The 18,407-nt window shown below is 42.8% G+C and overlaps 1 protein-coding gene across 1 annotated transcript in view; it reads right to left on the bottom strand.

Annotated features, from left to right (window-relative positions):
* dlgap2a (discs, large (Drosophila) homolog-associated protein 2a) overlaps nt 1–18,407 on the bottom strand; it is a 52,333-nt gene that overhangs the window by 19,398 nt on the left and 14,528 nt on the right. The window contains exons 3-5 of the mRNA XM_071538340.1: nt 17,543–17,757; nt 7,728–7,878; nt 4,816–5,035 (exon numbers count right to left, since the gene is read on the bottom strand). Of these exons, the coding sequence (XP_071394441.1) occupies nt 4,816–5,035; nt 7,728–7,878; nt 17,543–17,757 (586 nt within the window). The remainder of the gene's footprint in view (nt 1–4,815; nt 5,036–7,727; nt 7,879–17,542; nt 17,758–18,407) is intronic.

Genomic DNA, 18,407 nt, shown 5'->3' with positions numbered 1-18,407 from the left:
TCAATAGTCTATCACAGAGCTCCCAAAAGAGTCTCTGAAAAAATAGGTGTTTAATGTCACCATTGTCGAATCCACTGACTGAAGTACATTCATTACTAGTCCATCCAATGTTTGAAATAGGAACGCTGTACTTGGAAAGAACAGTACTATAGGAACTATCTTGGAAGATAATCAGTGTTGACAACTGCTTCAGGGAAGTTCATACTGCTTGCTGTAAGTGTTTTTGAAGCATAATTGTACAGTATTGTGACAACACTGATTGTTCATCACGTTTTTGATATACGGTACAATCCATGAAATATGGTAGTTGCTGCTACCAATGCAGTCTTTTTTTCCTAGAATGAGATTATTGCAGGTTTGTGTATGGTGTTGTCCTTGTCCTAAATGCAGATGACCACAAGACATTTATATCTGCAGTTTGCTCTTCTGTGCGCTACAAAACATGAGCTAAAAGATAAAGATACTTTGAGCTACATTTTGTCTGCTGAGATTGAGGTATGAGCTCACAGAGTAAGGGACATGTATGTGATTTCTGCACTGTTGTACTCATATCTCCCACTCCATAGTTCCACACTGGCGCTCCTGCGCATTGATTGTGGTTCGTGGACCCTCTTCTGCCACCTGTACCATAGAAAACCCTGCTCATATGAGAACCTCTCTGGACTACCAGGGTCCTTTTCTTCCCCAAATCCCCCATAGTCCTGGGATACACCCATACACCCAAATGGTTCTTCTATCATATCATCTGGCTCCATGGGTGTCAGGTCCAGTGAGGGTATGTGTATGTCTTCGGGATCAGGTGGTGATGAATCTAAATCTAGTGGATGTGGATCTGAGTAGGTCGGCGAAACTGGTTCTGTGGGTCCAAAGTCTGTGTCCAGTGAAGCCTCTGGGTCAGGAGATACTGAACTAGGAGGGGATATTGTGACAATGACCTGTGGTGGTGAGTCTTCATAGAATTCAGTGGCTACATCCTGAGGCATGTGAGTTAAGCGATACTCCATAGCTGGATCCAAGCAGATTGATTCTGTCGATTGTGAAGGATCAACTGGGCACACAGTGTCGGGATCCACAGTGGGTAGGGGTGAACCTGGACAATCTAATTGGTAGAAGGGTGGATCTAAATCCACTGTATTAGATGGAGAGTCAACACTCAGGTCCAATGGCTCTGGTTCAGGGTCCATGAACACTGAGTCGAGATCATCTTGGTCAAGAGAGGTCAGCATGACTAAGTCAAAGTGAACAAGATCGGCATGATATATAGGGGTGGTATCAAGTGGCTCTGGAAGGGGTGGCCACTCTGGCTCTTGGGACTCTGTGTTTGGTTGAGCATGTACTGAATCGGATGCTAAGGTTGAGTCTAAGGTCATTGGCTCTGAAAGGGGGTCAGACGGATAATCTGGAAGGGTGATAATGGGATCTGTATTTATGTCAGTGTCAGTTGGACTTGCAGGGGAGTCAGTGTCAAGGTACTCTGACACCACAATAGATGGACATTGGTTGTCTGGCTCTATATTAGATGGTATAACAGTAGCAAGATCAAGTTCAGATGTATCGCTTGGACAGACTGTGACTGGATCTTGATTAATGGGCTCAGATGAAGACACAGTGGGTGAGTCCAGTGGTTTTGGGTCTGATCCTATTGGGTTCACAGGTTCCAGATCATCTAATCCTGGATATGGAGAACACACAGTAACTGGGTCTTGAGACACTGGATCTGGCTTGTCCACAGCGATGGGTTCCGGGGACTCCGGATCTGATGTCAACTCATAATCATGTTCCTCTGGCGGAGACACAGTAACTACAGGAACTGGATATGGTAGGTGTATCTTATCTCTATCACATGCTTCTGAGTTTGCGGGTTTCACAGCATCTAGGTGAGATGGTTCAGTATCTGAATGGGACACATTAGCTTGGTCTCCAGAGATTAGTTCTGGGGTGATTGGGGTGTCTTGGTCCATTGTCACTGAATCTTGAGGGCTTTCGATGGCTGTCTCTGCTGAAGGTGGCACTATGGAATGAGTGGTGACAGGCTCAGAAGTGACCACATCTGATGAACTCACTTTGTCATGGTCCAGCAGTTCTGATGAGGGCACAGTAGGCACGTCTAAAGGTCTTGGTTCTGGTGGGGTTGTTTTAACAGAACCTGGAAGTAATGGATCTAGAGAAAGTGGTATGGCACTTTCCACATACATTGATTGTGGGCAGGCAAGAATGCTTGGGTCCATAGAGAGTTGTTTTGGCAGATGCCTGCGGGCCCCTGCGTTCTTCTTCTGTTCCTCCTTCTCTTCTGGACAATTGACAGCTGCATCAGCAGTGCTTTGCCGGACCAGGACCTTGCTCCTGGCCTGGGTCCCCACAGACACTTTAGATACCTGGGGTTTCTTCTCTCTAGCCCCTCCAGCGCCTCTCTCTGTCCCAGAGGCTCCAAGCCCTCCTCCCCCAACCCCTCCACCTAAACCTACTCCTGTTCCAGGTGCCACATTGCCACCCTGGGGGGACCACGTGTTGTAATGCTGCGTCAAAGTATTGAAATTACTGTTGAAAGCACGGAGCTCTGAACAGAGGTCCCTCCTAAGTTCAGCTAGCTCTCGACGCATGGCTGAGACTTCTTCCTTCCACTGCATGCTGATAGCTGCAGCCAAGGTAGCTGACTCTTTGATACTGGCCTGGATGGCTTTTGGTGAGGGTCGCTCTGGGGCATGAACACTAGATCTGGGGGACCTGAAGAGGCTTGGAGAAACAGGTGGTCCAGACAGAGGTTTGGCTGTAGCCCCCATGCTATCTTGCTGGTAAGGCCTGTCTCTTCTGATGGGGCAGCCTAGATCATCATGAGCCAAAGGGACTGTGTCTGCCAAATCCTCACGTACACAGGCCCGGTCAGGTAAACAACAGTCTTCCTGCACATAATTTCTGTCTGGAAGACAAATGTAAATATGTATCTGTAATATGGCCACAGGTGTGAGCAGCTGGAGAGAATGTGCTTTTCATAGCCACAAAGCAGTAACATCAAGTCATGCACTGAATGCCATGAGTCAAAATAAGATAATAAAAAAATCTTCAACCATTAAAAGCTAATCTTATGGTTATTGCCCCATTTTGCTCACCTTTATAAATGTATTTCCCCCAACTGCAGAGAACAATAAAGAATTTTTAAACTCCTCATTACATCAGAGTGTTTGTTGGAAACCAACACAACACTGAGAAAGCATTCCCATTTTGACTCATTTGTGATAATGGTTTACACTGCCTTCTCAATCTTAATTTGTAGCATGCATTCTTAACATCTTTTCAATGCACAAAGCTGAAATACCCAGCTCCCGAAACACATCACAGAGAATGGACAATACTTCAAGTAAATGAGGTATAAGAACAATCCTTGTATGCATGCTTTTCTGCTTTCAGTTGGAGGTAAACAAATGTGTACTTTGTGCAATGAAAAGAGGCAAAGATGAGCAGAGCTTCCAAACCTTTCCCCATCAATCAGGAAGTACAGTATGAACCCTATTGAAAATGTGAGGTCCAGTTTGACCCATCAATTCCAAGTACCAATTGCCCCATGTCCAAAATGGTGGCAAAATCCATCATATACCAAACTCTGTGTCCTTAAAATGCAAAAATATTTGAGTTTACTGAGAAAGCAGTGTAAGCAAAGTAACAGTTTATAGGTATGAATTATCCATCATAAGCACATCTCCAGATGGCCACACCTCTAACCCTCCCTATCACGGTCCAACCAATGTCGTTAGTTCTTGAATCTACTGTGGGAAGAGGTGGAATCCATTCTGACTTCTTTTCCAGACACCTTTTCTTCTTTTCTTCCCACATTCTTCATCTGTACATGGACGTATTGTTTCCTCTGTGAATCCAGCAATCATTATGGGAATTGTTGAAACCACCAGCAGCTTACAATTTATAACCAAGGCTCATCATCAGAAATATATGCATGTGTCAGCGGAGTAGGTTTGGATTTATTGTGAGAAGTTTGTATATGTGATATATGTGACTAACAAGTGTGACCGTTTGTTCAGTTATTGGTACGTTCAAAGTCAGCTTTAATCTACATTAATCAATATCTACGTCTAGACAAAACAGTATGCATTTCTTTAATGTGACCTCAGTGTTTGTAAACATGAGCTCAAGACCTTTGCAATGAGACAAAATAATTGGTTTGAAGTGAAGTGAACAATCTGTGGGAGAAAAAACTTCATGGAGTATGCTGTGGCATTTAAGTGTTTTTATCACTGTGTAAACTGAGTTTGCAAGGAAAGAATTCATATTTGTTCATTTCACGATTTCTCTGCCCAATTTTCAGTCAAGCTGTGACCACAATCACAAGTGCCATCATGTGGCGTCATGAAACAAGGCAGATATCCAAAGTGTAGAGGAAAAAGCACTCATGTCCTTAATCTGATCTGAATTTTATTCCAGACAGTGTCCGTTCATGTTTTTCAATAGGGTTCATAGCTTTACTCTCTGATGCATCCAATGGATGAGCAGATGAAGCACTGTATCCAAAATACAGTAGGATGAATTGGCACAACTCACAAGCTGTAGCTACATTAATCATATGTCCATCAAAACAATGGAAACATACAAGAGTGATTCATGCAAAGATATGGAGTTGTTTGACAGTATGTCAAGTTTGTACTATCTGTTCTATATTTTTATCCATTACTATACATATCAATGCCAAATGTAAGCTTTTGGTGTCAATATGTCAGTACTTAAGTGAACAGAAATATCAATAAGCAGTATGATATATATTGTACTGTAAAAATGATGTCCAATGATATCATGTCCAATTGCCCTTACCTGTGGTGGACCTGATGGTGGAGGTGACAGTGGAGGAGGCCATGGGGGGGATGCAGTCATCGTCCTGGGAGTAGCCAGCCTGGATGGCCCGCAGGTAGCTGTGGCTCCTGGTTCTGAAGCAGCCGGGCAGGTCCAGAGCCTCCATGGCCTGGGATTCCACCTCGCTGAACACTGACTCACAAACCGACTCAAACTGGCCATTTATCTCTGTCTCACTCACCTGTGAGAAACAAAAGCCATAGGCATCTTTTCCCCTTCTTTTAGTTAGTGAAGTTATTTTTTTGTTTACTGGGAGAAATTAATTGGGTGGTTGTAAAGTCTGACATTGTGTTCTCTCTCTGTGTTTTTCTTTTAGAACAAAAAAGCAGGCTTGCTTCTCAAATCAAAGGGAGTGCACAGTTGCAAAAGTGTTACAATGGGCAAAGTCTGCGGAGAGGTCAATGAAAGATGTGTTTTTAAAATGCCATGAAAAAGTCTGGGTTTTTGTGAGTATTGCCTGGAAATTGTTTTGTCATATTTCCACACCAATGCATAACCTTTGGGCTGATTCTATTTGCCGCAGTAGTCCTTGCACTGTCTAAACAAAATCATTCGGCGAGATGTGAATTTGGATGAAATCAAGGTCATATAGACACACTGCAGAGCGCGTCATACTTCAAAAGCCACACCCACCGTGGGGGAAAACAATATCACTAACAAACCAGCAAAAGCGGCGATTGGGAGGAAATCTTAACAGATATGAACAGCCTGACAAGGTTTTTTCCTGTTTTCGAGTAGACAAGTCTGTCAAAGAATTATTTCAGCACACTGCCTCCAACAGAGAGGAGAAGGTACACTGAAAAAATGAACTTAATTGGCCTCCATCAATGTCCTTTTTCAATAAAGCTGGATAAATTATCCCACACTGTGGCCTGAAGTGAAATACTGCGACATTTACCACTACTTCATTTAATCACCAGGTAAGATAATAAGTTGACGGAATAATTTCACTTCATTTTTAAAGATTGGAAATACAGATGCTTTTCAGACTATAAGTTTGAGCGACGCTGAGGTGACATTATTAAAGTGGATTGTTGTTAACTATCTTATGTTAGCTAACAAGTCTGTGAGATTTCTCATTACTTTTGCACCCTGGACTGGCAGTCAATACAGAGCAGACTATCCTGAGACCCACACATGAATACAAGTCATCTGTTTGATAGAGAAGAATTGGATCAGTAATGTTAGCTTAGTAGCAGCCTAATAGGACAGCATGCAGCTTTTAAACACATTTTAACATTCAGGTTATCTTACAAGAATATAATTAGATAATTACTGGCAAGTTACTGACCAGTGACAAAATACTGGCCATATTATAAGTGTACTTAATCTCAGGGTCCCAAAGTTTCCCCCTCTTCTACCATGTACCACTGTTAGCGCCTCTCTCCTTACAGCCTAGATCCCCATTTTTCTTCTCAGTGGCTCCTTGTTTTACTCGGGAGCCCAAAAAAACTGTAATTCATGGTTTTTAAGTTTGTTGGCTGTGAAGTCCACCACACAACAGCAGACATGTTTAATTTGGGGAATAATGACAATGATGTGCATTCAGTCACACAAGGTGAATGGAAAGCGGTGCAGCGGTTTCCCCCACGATGGGCGTGGCCTATTTTATGCACTGTCTCTATTGTGCAGTGAATGAGAGAGTAGCCTGAGAGAATGTTTCTTGATCTTGACAAGAACTACTACTGTTTCATGATTGTTACTAAATTCCCCAGATGTGTATCTTGTAGTTTCTGAGGTGTTGACCCAGTAAAAATGGTTGTTCTACTGAGTAGAAATTGTTTGATGGTTATCACCTTACTCCCATTTGGCAATATTGAGAATCGAAGATAACAATCTTGTTCTACTGGTAGATGTATTATCTCGTAATTGCTTCAGAAAGGTGCCGTTAAGGCAGAGATAGAGAGTGGGAATTAGTAGGAGTATGGCTGAGCTTTTTTGAGACTCTGGACAAATCAATACACCTCTCTTTTAAGAGGGAGATTAAAATCTCACAACAACCCCAGCTAAGGCCATTTAGTTTATTTACATAAACATGTGGAATGAACTGCCATATATAACATAATTGTAGATGAAGTGCAATCATAGGAACAGGATATTTGGGTTTTAAAGAATAATTCAATTCGGTGGAACATTTTTACTTTTAGCATGAATACCTATACATCACCCTTACTGTCCTGGGGATTCATGGTCATGACCAGTGTTGATGCTTTTCTCCTCTTTCCTGTGACCATTGACTAATTTGTAATATGTATATGTGTTAGAAGTATGACTACAGGTTTTCAAAATGAAAGCAAGTGAGTGACATAACTACATGTAGCAAGGAACCCAGTATTTGTGTGGTTGGCTTGATAACTCATATGGAGCCATCAGTGCTCATGTAAGTAGAAATGTTCTACCAAAGTGAAATGTCATTTTCAATTAAGATTGATTATGATGATATGATTCTGATACAGGTCAGTCTTCTCTCGGGTCTCTACAGTAGGAGTTCACAAGCCTTTTCATGTCACAGATCCCCAAACAGACCCATTAGACCACAGACCAGTCCATTAGATAAGATTTAGTTCTGGCGGTGGGAAGATTTTTGTTGTTGTTGATTCAGTACTGAATTATACAACTGTCTACATTGCAAATGGGGAGATAATAGTGGTGAGAGTGAAACATATGATTAGCATAGTCATTCTTCATTCATTTCGTAATTGGCATAATTTCCAATGAATTAAATTAGTGAAATTAAACTATTCCTTATTTTGCTAGGGAATCCCTGGAACTCCTTCAGGGACCCTTGGGAGGCCCTGGACCCCTGCTCTACAGAACAAGCTAACATCCAAAACTAGCTCCCAACTGGAAAGGTGCAGACTCACCTGGCTCACTTGGCTAACACAGCTAGCCTGACTGAGGGTGCTGACGGCCCGCATATAGCTCTGGTTCCTGGAGCGAAACTTGGGCGAGTTGTAGTTGGCGGAGGGATCCAGGGCAATGCTAGGGTGCATGTCCCTGGTGGCCTGCAAGTGGTAGCTCTGACTGAACAGAGAGAGAGGGAGACAGAGGCGGGGAGTGAGACTACAGTCACGATGTTGATGGCTTAAGCAAGTCAATTAAATATAATTTAACTAATAAACAAGTAATTTGACTAGTGGCTACAGGTGTCGCATGATGACAAAAACAATTAAGTGCTATTAAGGGCAGTGGGCTTCCTCTGGGCAACCTGAACTTCAGAGAGAGACTGATTATGACACTGCCTCTCCCAAGGGGGGGAGCTTTTTTTTCTCTCGCCACTAAATCACCGCTGTGTTCAACAGTGTCCTCAAAATGGCAATTCGATTTCTATTGTGCTGAAACATCCAATCAATGTATGGAAATGAGGGAAATGCAAATAAGGAGCTAGTTAGTGAGCAAGCACTTCAGACTGAGCACCCTGGTGTCAGCCAGGTCAATTAAATATGCTATACCCCAGAAGGGCAAGAAAGACGTTGAGAAAACCATGCCTGGTTAGAAATCTGCTAGAGAGAGGAGAAAGGGAAAGAGTTAGAGGGAGAGAGATGCTATAAACTAAATGATACTGGGTGGAGCACATGAGGAATACCAAAGTGAGGCCCCCTTTGCCAGATCTATTTCTAATGTCAGACAAGGATGAGTAAGCAGTTTCTGAGGTTTTTTTTTTTTTATAGAGATAAACACTAGTGTTTGGCATGGAAAATGCCAGCGTGATTAAAAGTCCCCCAATCCATCTTGCCATGTCATAGCAAGGCACTGTGCATTTGCAAAGTAATATCAACCTTCTGAACAATCAAAGACATCCCAGAGCACAGATATCCAGAGGTTACGAACCTGAATGGAGCGGCAGCGGATTTTCTAAGTGAAGAACTCAATGGGGATAAGGCCTATCTCTAGATTAATCTGGTCCATATCATACTTGCATGGTCCAAATCTCGAAACCTCTACGTAAGTATGCTGCTTTTGTCATTTGATTCTATGCTGGTATAATGTATAGCAGTGAACCAGAACATATATATTGTGTTTAATCGTGCTGTAAGCTTCAGCCGTGTGAGGAGATTGCCCCAGGTGACCTCTCATTGACTGGTCTTGAGTGTTTGCTCTGTGAGGCGTCCATATTGAGTATGTCAGCAGGGCAGCGAGCCAGCTGGCTCAGGCGTCTGACTACTGCAACATGGCAGCCACAGAGAGGGAAGGGAAGGGGAGGCGCCGAGCCTGTATTCACCTTAAGTCTGCAGCAAAATTGGTGATGTAGTTACGCATGTCACTGTTGATTTTATCCAAGCGGTAAGAGCTGTGGGTAGAGAAGAAAAGAGAGTTACTGGGTCCCGCAAGTGGGAGTTCGATGGATGTGTGGAGGGTGCGTGACGTCACTGGGCACAAGTCCAATGGAATTGACTCGGTATGGCACTTGGGGCACAATGAATGTTTGCTTGGGGTTTTTCACCAAAGTGCTGCAAACATTAGGGTGATACAATATGACCAATATGGCCCTCTTATGATATAAGTGGTGAAATGTTACAGTCACATTTAATTGCCTGGTCATGGCGATGTTTTATAAATGAAACATATACATACAAGCAACATAATGAGAAGTGCATTATGGGTTTTGACAGATAATAGGTGCACACACTGTCCACCAGCACTAATATGAAGAGCTGGCCATAGATAAAGTGGGAGCATGTCATTATTGTCAAAACCAAAAATGATAATAGAGCACTACATGATGAAATACTGTACATAACCCCATAAAAGAACATTTACATTACATCATAAACCACAAATTATTTCCCAGTGGCTAATTAGAGGTGCTTAATTGAAAAAACAGAAAAAAAAAACTCCCTAACGTCCTTCCTCGAACAATGAAACTTAGTCAAGCTTTTAGCTGACAACATCAGATAAAAGTGCACCGACTGAGGCATAAATTGTGTATTACTTTATCCATCTCTGCTATGTAGAGATGTCTATTATTGTCAGCTGAGCGAAGGGAAGCTGTTTTGAGAAAGCGTTGGCCCCTTTATCAACTCTGCCAGAACAAATTTCCTCTAATGTCTCTGATTGTTGCTAATGCACTTCCATTGTTGGCCAATATTAAGCTACCAGATGATGGGAATCTCACACTACCCCACTCTGCCTGCCTTTCATGTTGCCAGTGAATGTCTTCTTTCAGTGGTTAAACAAAGTCCTGCCTCGACAATAGCGGCTGTGCGCAGAGTTCTGTGGAGAACGAGGCGAGGAAAGTCATTCCATGGTGCGTACAGGGGAAGGACAATGCTGAAGCATAGAAAAGGAGCATTGCAGGGGAGGAGAATGAATTTGCAAAAAAGGGTTAACGCGTGCTAACAAATGCATTAACTTGAAGGTCAGGGGATGGGGCCACACAATGGGACTTATGGGAAATGGGTCCGCTAGTCTGGAAAGTGGAAATCAGCGGATATGCTTCCCTCCTGACAAACAGAACAGACGGCAAAGCCCTACGGAGAACAATTACATCCTCTCACTGGTGGTGTCAGTGGGGTGGAGGATAACAAGAGGTAAGGCTGAATCTCGTCTTGATAAGGGTCAGGAAACCGCGGAGAGCTGGATGTATGAAACGTAGATGTGTTTAATACACTTCACAATCACCGTCTCACCATGCGATTTGATATGCGATATGGGGTTCACGATTCAATACAACCATAATGTGATGTGATAAATAAAACTTCAATGACAACAAAGTATGACTGTGCAGAATTATGTTTATTTCTGAGCTATCTTTCTAGCAATGGCATCAGCTTGCTAGAATGTAAACAACGATTTAAAAATGTCATTACAAAGTGCAAATAATATAATTTGGATGGAGAGCTTGTGAAATTATGATGGTCAAACCGTCTCATTTGTGATTACTACAGCAGAATAAAATGGAGCTAAGGTCGCGATTCATTTTTCTGCCTCACGATACGTATTGTTAGTTTTGTATCACAATATATTGAATTTCAATATATCATCCCATCCCTACTGTATTCACACACTCTCTCCTACTCACAAACACACACAGACGTACAGAAATTCTAAAGCAGTAAACAGAGATGTAGCAGCACATAACTGAATTTGCACCTGTTATTTATTCACGGTGAGAGAAGGTGCTGGGGAGAAGCCTAGCAAACAGAAAGTAGGCTACTCTATGCATCACACGTCCCCTGCAGCCACAAATCAATGGATTGGAATCCTGCTTTGACCTTGAGATCTGAGAGAGGAGCGCTCATACGCAATGCCATCTGAATGAGTAATTACTCTGGGTCAAATCAGGAATTATCGAATGCTTTGCCGGTGTTAACTTTGATTAATTACAGCTACTCAAGAGGCTAATCATGGATGGGGGGCAAATAAATGTGAGTTGTTTTAGAAACTGCCCAAAATGGCTGGGATTGATTGGTTTGTGGCGGTTAGACCCTGGGCTCTACCCTAATGAGACGTCACAGTCATTAAAAGAGAACTTAGGTTGCCAGAGATGGATGTTAGTTGTTGTTGCTGTTGTGTGTGTGCGTGTGTGTGTGTGTTTGAACGCGACCCGCTATGATACTCGCTATCAGATGCTACATATCATCCCTGATTGACTCACTCACTCATCTCGCTAATGGCTAATGCTTGAATTTGCCACATGTCATTCTGTTCCCATCATCATTAATAAAGCCTTTAAACATCTTTGGCAGGTCCTACTATTGCGCGAGAATGCCGATTCATATTCAATTCATCATAGTCGGCGGCGCTACAGCACACAGGACGTACGGGGCCGCAGGGTGGAGTTGTAATGGAGGGGTGGGTGGGGGGGTTTGGGGGTGTAAATGGTTATTAATTGAAACGATCATCAACATCCAACTCCCCCTTCTAGAGCACAGGGTGTTCCGGCTGAGCGCGCCTGTGACTGTGATGTATTCTTTATTGGTGACAAGCAGAAGAAAGAGATGACCCTGTCAACCACGAGGGAGAGAGGGAGCTCGAACGAGGGAGGTGACACAAACTGACGGCCTGTTCTCACTTTAACATCGTTTGCTTCGGGGGGGGCGCTGCTGTCAAATTTGTGTACGGCCGATCCGACCGAAACGCCCCCGCGGGACATCAGATCGCCTACGAGCGGCGAAGACATCCAGCCTACGCCGCGTCTCTGCCTCCGATCCAATCTAATTCCATCCCAAACAGCCCAGTGAACCATGATGCCAGGAGAGCTCTCATGTCAGGTGGCACACGCATCAGTGACGCCACTTATGCCTAGATACTCAAGACAGTAATATATGTGGACAATAGCAGTATGGTGTCAAGTATGTAGATTGAAAACAGCCAAGTTTCTGATTAGAAGCTTAACAAAGTGATGAGAGTTTCCGTATGCTGCATAACGCCATAAAGGATTTTCCCAGGAAGTCTAGTGATAATACACATTTAAAGCTGTAGTACACAAACACACCTTCTTTTCAGTGTAACTCACAAAGTGTGGCTGCAATAGAGAAGAGCATCCAATCTCCAATAATTGAGACCCCATAGATTTGCTCTATTTGCGCAAATTAAATTCTGGTATCAGGTCTGTACACTCTTCTCCACCCACAGTGAGGGACGAATCAAGTTTTCTGACCACTAGAGGGTGGCAGAAACCGCAACACATTTGTAAATAAAGCACAGCAAAGCCACTGCACTACGGAGGCCTACTAAGGACAAACATTGCAAAGCACCGTGCATAAAGGCTAACAGCTAAGTAAACGCACCTAAAGAGAAGTGCCGCCGGTTACCATTCTTACTTTGACAGATCTTTCTCCCGCTGAAGGTTACATGTCCCACAATGCAAGTGAAGAGGCAGGTAGCAAGTTTACTAGTTTAACAAGTTTACTCACTCAAATGTTTTTTTTCAGGAATGGGAGGGGGAGAGCGCCACTTTAAAACAGCGAGGGAGGAGCCAAAAAATGAAAAGCTACTGAATGGAGCGGGAGGAGCTTTGTTCCGGAGCAGAATTTGACAACAAGCTTTAGAAAAGAGGTGAAAACAGCAACACAGCTGGCTGCTGTGTGGATATTGGTTTATATCATTATGTCTCAATGAAATCTCCACATAGCACACATTAGTTTCAGGATTGTTATAAGGTCTGATATCGCTTATTGCAGGTTTAAGAGTGAAATACAAATGGTCTCCTAAATTGTCCAGAGAAAGTTGGATTCACCAACGTTTGATGTCACCCTTTGCTTTCCTTTGGTATAAAGCATCACTGTGCTGTGTGCAGTTTACTGATATCACAATACACATCTACTGCAAACAAACCCACTTGTAACACCAAACCAATCTTGGAAAAAAACGGGATTTACAGAGAGCAAAAAATTGATAGACATCCATTCAAATCTAAGAAGAAGGATCCCACGTGATGGCATTCTTAGGCTGGGATCGGGAAAGTATCGGGAACGCTTCAGCGACGACGCCCCGGGGGACGCTCCCGCTGTTTCCAATGAATGCGACAACAAACCGGCTCCTCCGGTCTCAATAATACTGCTGCTGCTGTCAATGGACTCAGAGGCAGGCCACACAGACTGATCCATACCAGACAATACCTTCCTTTCAGTGGAGCCCAGCGCACACTCAGTCTAACCGCTGAGAGAGCCATTATTCACCGGGGCCTCTGAGTACAATAACTGCAACTGATAGGCCTACCTGCTGTTGCATCCTCATAAATCACTCACCGTTTACAGCCATTCAAAACGGATAGTCAGGGGAAGCTTTGCAATACAGGGAGAAGAAAAGGAAACCATATCTTACTGTATAGCCTGTGCGTCACACTTTGCTTCAAAAATGAGCGATTAAAAAAAATGAAATGACTGCATCTTCTGAAGATGGAACAATACGATCCCGCCTGATCACAATCCATAGACCTTATTGGATTTGTCCATTATGTGCCCACTAGGATGAATATCTGGCTTATTATCTAAGTATGCAGGGGCATTACTTGGGGCCCATGCCTGTAGCGAAGTCCTATTGCTTAACAGAAGATCCTGTCCTGCTTCCTTCCCCTATCATCGCTACCTGCGGAGAGACATCACAAACACGCTGCCAGAAATGCTCATCATTAATTCTGTTTGTGTGTGTATGTTGGTGTGTGTGTGTGTGTGTGTGTTCAACAGGGTCGGGTTCACGGTGGCGATGTGCATTAGCGGATTCTGTGGGTGTTGCCCGCTGCGGTTTCAGTGTTTCCAGGAAAAAAGCCACTCGTGTGTGAGGAAATAGTAATTTAACAACCCGCGCTGAATCGCAATGAGCAGAGAGGGAGAGAGGGAGAGAGAGAGAGAGAGTGAGAGAGTGAGTGAGAGAGAGAGAGAGAGAGAGAATCATCAAGGGTGTTAATACTGAGCTAAGGACTGGATGTCAAAGCTAAATTTGTCTGTCACCGGCCACATTCTGCACAAGGTCATCTATGCATGAGGTCCAAAATTTGCATCTGATTATTTACCTTTAACTAGTCTAAGCCTCTGTTTGAATATACACCCCTAAAGCATAGGGGTCAGCAGTGCTTAATTTTTGCTGGATCCTGCCGGAACAGGATCCGGCACCTTGTGGTTTTGGACTACCTGCATTCCGGTACTTATTTGTGTGGACCCGGCACCTCTGGTGGCATGAAAGTTTTTTTGTTTTTTTTTTGTCTGCCATGTATTAATCTCAATAGTTGACTCTTCCTTTCCCCTCCCTTCCAAAAACCGAATTGGCTCATTTCCATATGAAGACAGGTGATTACCCTATTAGAAAGTAGCAGCAAGCGCATAGTAATCACATCACATGAGTGAGCTGCTCTGCAGAGTGTGTTATGGTAAACTTCAGACATCGTCATGGCTAAAAGACGGTTGAATTTGCTGTCCATATTTTTGCTGTGTGGACTTTTTGTTTGTAAATTGTACAAAGTGAGTGCGGACCTGTAAGTCCCACAGTTAAATATGTGGGACATTGCGCATGTAATTGGTAATATAATTGGTTGAGTGAAGGGCTGTAAGCCACACATCAATGTGGGCATTTCAAAACCAGCGCGGTCCAGCTGAGTGTCGCATTTAGGCCGACTTCTAGCTGCATGGCATGACCATGACACGTTTTCTTGCTGTCATTTCATTATTCACTGACATTGTTTCCTATGTTCAAAATAGATATCCTATGAAAGTATTTGTGTTGAGTATTGATGTGTAACTACTCGAGCCAGAATTTGTCTGGTAAATGGTTGAAGCCATTGCAGTTTCCTTGATGTGTTTATGTATGATTAGGATATCTCACAGCCCAGTATGTGGGCATTTTATGTTGTGCACAGTGCAGTTATATCTTTAGTCCACTACTTAAAGGGCAGGTTTGTAAAAACCCATCGTTTTGGACAAAATGAGCATTATGTAGCCTATACAATAATCAAATATTTTTATAGGTCAGCAGTAGTCAGAGCTCTAAGGTGATATAGTCGGTCATTTCGTAATGTTTAGGCTGTTGGTCTACAGTAAGCTAAATGGCTGTACTGAGCACCACCGTGCCTCCAATGCACTTGTTGTCTTGATATGTTCCTGAACCTTTTCCCTCCAGACCGACTCGCGGGAACACCGACCCCTTGGTGTTCCGAGACCTCATCATTTACAAATTAAGCACTGGGGGTCAGTCAAGCACATTGGGAGTTAGTTAGGAAGTTTTCTCAAAAAGGAATGGAAAATAAGAGGAAAGTATACTTCCATCTATCTAAAATAGAGAAAGTACATTCAGCTCTCCTGTTCTGAGCTGCAGCTAAAGGCCTTTAATGGAGACCTCCACACTGAGCTCCAGCCCCGACTGGTAAATGCACTATAAAAGGCTGACAAAGCAGAACAGCGGCAGACAAAAAGATTGGGTTTTGAAAGAGCAGGTCTGGGAGATTTTTTTTTTTTCTAAATTGCCAAATTAATAAAATGGACTCCTGAATCCCTGCTGTAATAACTGTTTTCAAATGCTGCTGCGAACAAAGAGGAACAGATCCCTTTGAAGGGGGAATGAAAGTGAATTTTGCTCTCTCACAATGCCGCCCTTTCAAAAATGACTTCGGAAAAAGATGGATCTGCCGTCCATAATACAATAATTTTGTGTCCGACATACTGTAACAATAAGATTTAAAACCGCAACAGTGACGGAAAGAAAGAAGACAACTGACATTTGCATAGCTCCACTGGTACGTCGAGGGATTCATTTAAAAAATCTATTGTAAAAATTGACTTTTTAATAACCACTGAGTAACCTGTCTCCATGGCGATATCTATTGTATCTGTGGTTAGTGTTTACCCAGCACCCTGCTCCAGTAAACCGGGCTGAAAATGAATGATACATGATAATGCTGGAGGTCACAGGATGCGAAGTAACGAGGAAATGGAAGGAAAGGAGAGGCAGACATCAAACAGACAATTATCAGGACATACAACACACAATAAAAGCAAAACGGACAGACAAGGGAATTCATCTCTGGTCCTAAACTTTGCTGAAGAGTTAATTTCTGCGGAAATTGCCTTGCTGTATCATCTCTAGTTTAATTGGCCTTGCTGACATTAATGTAAAGAAAGGTAGATAATTTTAATATGCATGTCTGACACAGTGATAACACAACCCATGCACAGGGCTTGGGGAAAACACGCCCGTTATTGAATGATCTATCTGTTATCTGCCCAGCTTGCTGCAGGTTTATTCTTCTTCTTTGGTCCAAACGCTCTCTTGCACTCTATGATCTAATTTCATCCTAATCCAATGGATTTGTTAATGCTATAATTGTTGTAACTTCCTTCTATCTCTCTATAATTTAGTTGCCGATGTTTATTTTCCTGTGACATTGTCTGCAGCTTGTCTCATCATGTAATCCTCTTATGAGCATCTTTTTTTTTTCAGCCACTGTGTTACCAAAACAAAAGCCCTCTATTTTCTCCCTGTTTAATAGGATACATCCTAGAAACGAAGCGCTGGGCCCTTTGCTACAAATGAAGACGCTGATATGAATAACCATGTTATCATATAACCATGACTCTGATACGTAGTAGAGGGAATCAGCTATCAAATATTTCACACTGATGCAGTGGTGGGCCACTACCACAAGAACACTGCCATCACTGCTAGAGAAAAAGAGAATTATAATAAAATAAATTAATAAACATTAACGAATATTGAGCTGAGAAAAGCTGCATTCATTATTAGATAATCTCCAAACAAGAACAGTTTTACTGCTGCACTGCAAAAAATAAGCATCTTAACATTTCATTTCATCATTTAAATCGCTAATGAGTCTTAAAATTCTTTAAACAAATGAAAAAAATCTGTTAATGGGGTTAGATAGTTCCACAAATGCTTCAAGGATTTTCTTGAATCAAATGTTCTTGACACTAATGGACTGACCTGCTTTATTCTGCCTTGTTTCAAGATATTGACTAGACTTCTCTAGAAAATTCCTGAAACAAGTAAAACTGCCTGGAAAACAAATGGAATTTTCTCAATCTCTGCCTCAATTATCAGGCTTTTTTCACTTTCATAATTTTTCACTTGTTTTAAGAAAAGTAAGATTTGCAGACTGAAAAATGCCACTAAATAACTTGGTAAGATGGACATTCTTTGCAGCTTGCTGCCTGCACTAGCACCAAAACTGAGATATAAACAGGGACAGAGGTCATACCAAGCGAAAAAAAACACTTTGAAGCTGTGTGTGTCATACCTCTGGGAGTCCAGCAGGTCCCTGGGCCGGATGACGGCCTTGACCAGGGCGTCCGGCCGCACCATCTTCTGAGGCGAGGTCTTGGGGCTGGAGTCCGACTCTCCGCTCTCCTCGTCCCCCATGGCTTTGACGTAGCTGCTGCTCCTCATCCGACGACAGGGGATCTCGTCGTCCTTCCCGCCGCCGGGGTAACCCCCCCACTCGTCCTGGGGCACCTGGGTGTCAGACATAGCGGTTAGAGGCGGAGAGGTACGGTGCACACTCCAGATCTGACGCAGCGGGTCAGACGGCGTGCTTTGACTGACAATGGGATTTGATTCCGGGACAAGGCACAATCCACACACATGTATTTCATATACGGCAAAATCGTCGGTGTTCATTTAACAATTTAAACTGTTTATATAAATCCTTATCCATCAGAGTTCATTTCACATTTTTGATAGTTTACAACACCCGTCCCAGAGCCATATCAGCTCTGTGAATGCACAAACTACTCTCCAATCAGCACTTGTCAACTCAAAAAAACTAGAAAATATGCTGTGTAATATAGTTTGTAACTCTAAAATGTACATTTTAGAGTTTTTTTTAGATTGATGATCATGCGTTTTTATTCAGTGGGTTTGAAAGAGTGTCATAAGCCCAAGGGTCACATAATTCCCTCAACCCATAAAGGAGCATGTAATCCTTCAAGTGAAGTTAAAACATGAAAATCCATAAACTAGTATTACGAGATTTTCAAATGATGACAGATATGCTATTTGTCGGACACTTGAGTCATGATATGAGTCATATCATGAGATGCTAAAACGCTGTGCGATATTTATTTGGTTGTTCTGTAGTCATCCTATAAGAGCAGTGACACAGA

This window comes from Centroberyx affinis, unplaced genomic scaffold (genome assembly GCF_046629955.1).
Source record: "Centroberyx affinis isolate AG114_WGS23_722 - 3 ecotype Tasmania unplaced genomic scaffold, CSIRO-AGI_Caff_v1 ptg003262l_1, whole genome shotgun sequence".
Classification (NCBI taxonomy): Eukaryota; Metazoa; Chordata; class Actinopteri; order Beryciformes; family Berycidae; genus Centroberyx; species Centroberyx affinis.
This window is presented reverse-complemented; position numbering and strand designations above follow the sequence as displayed.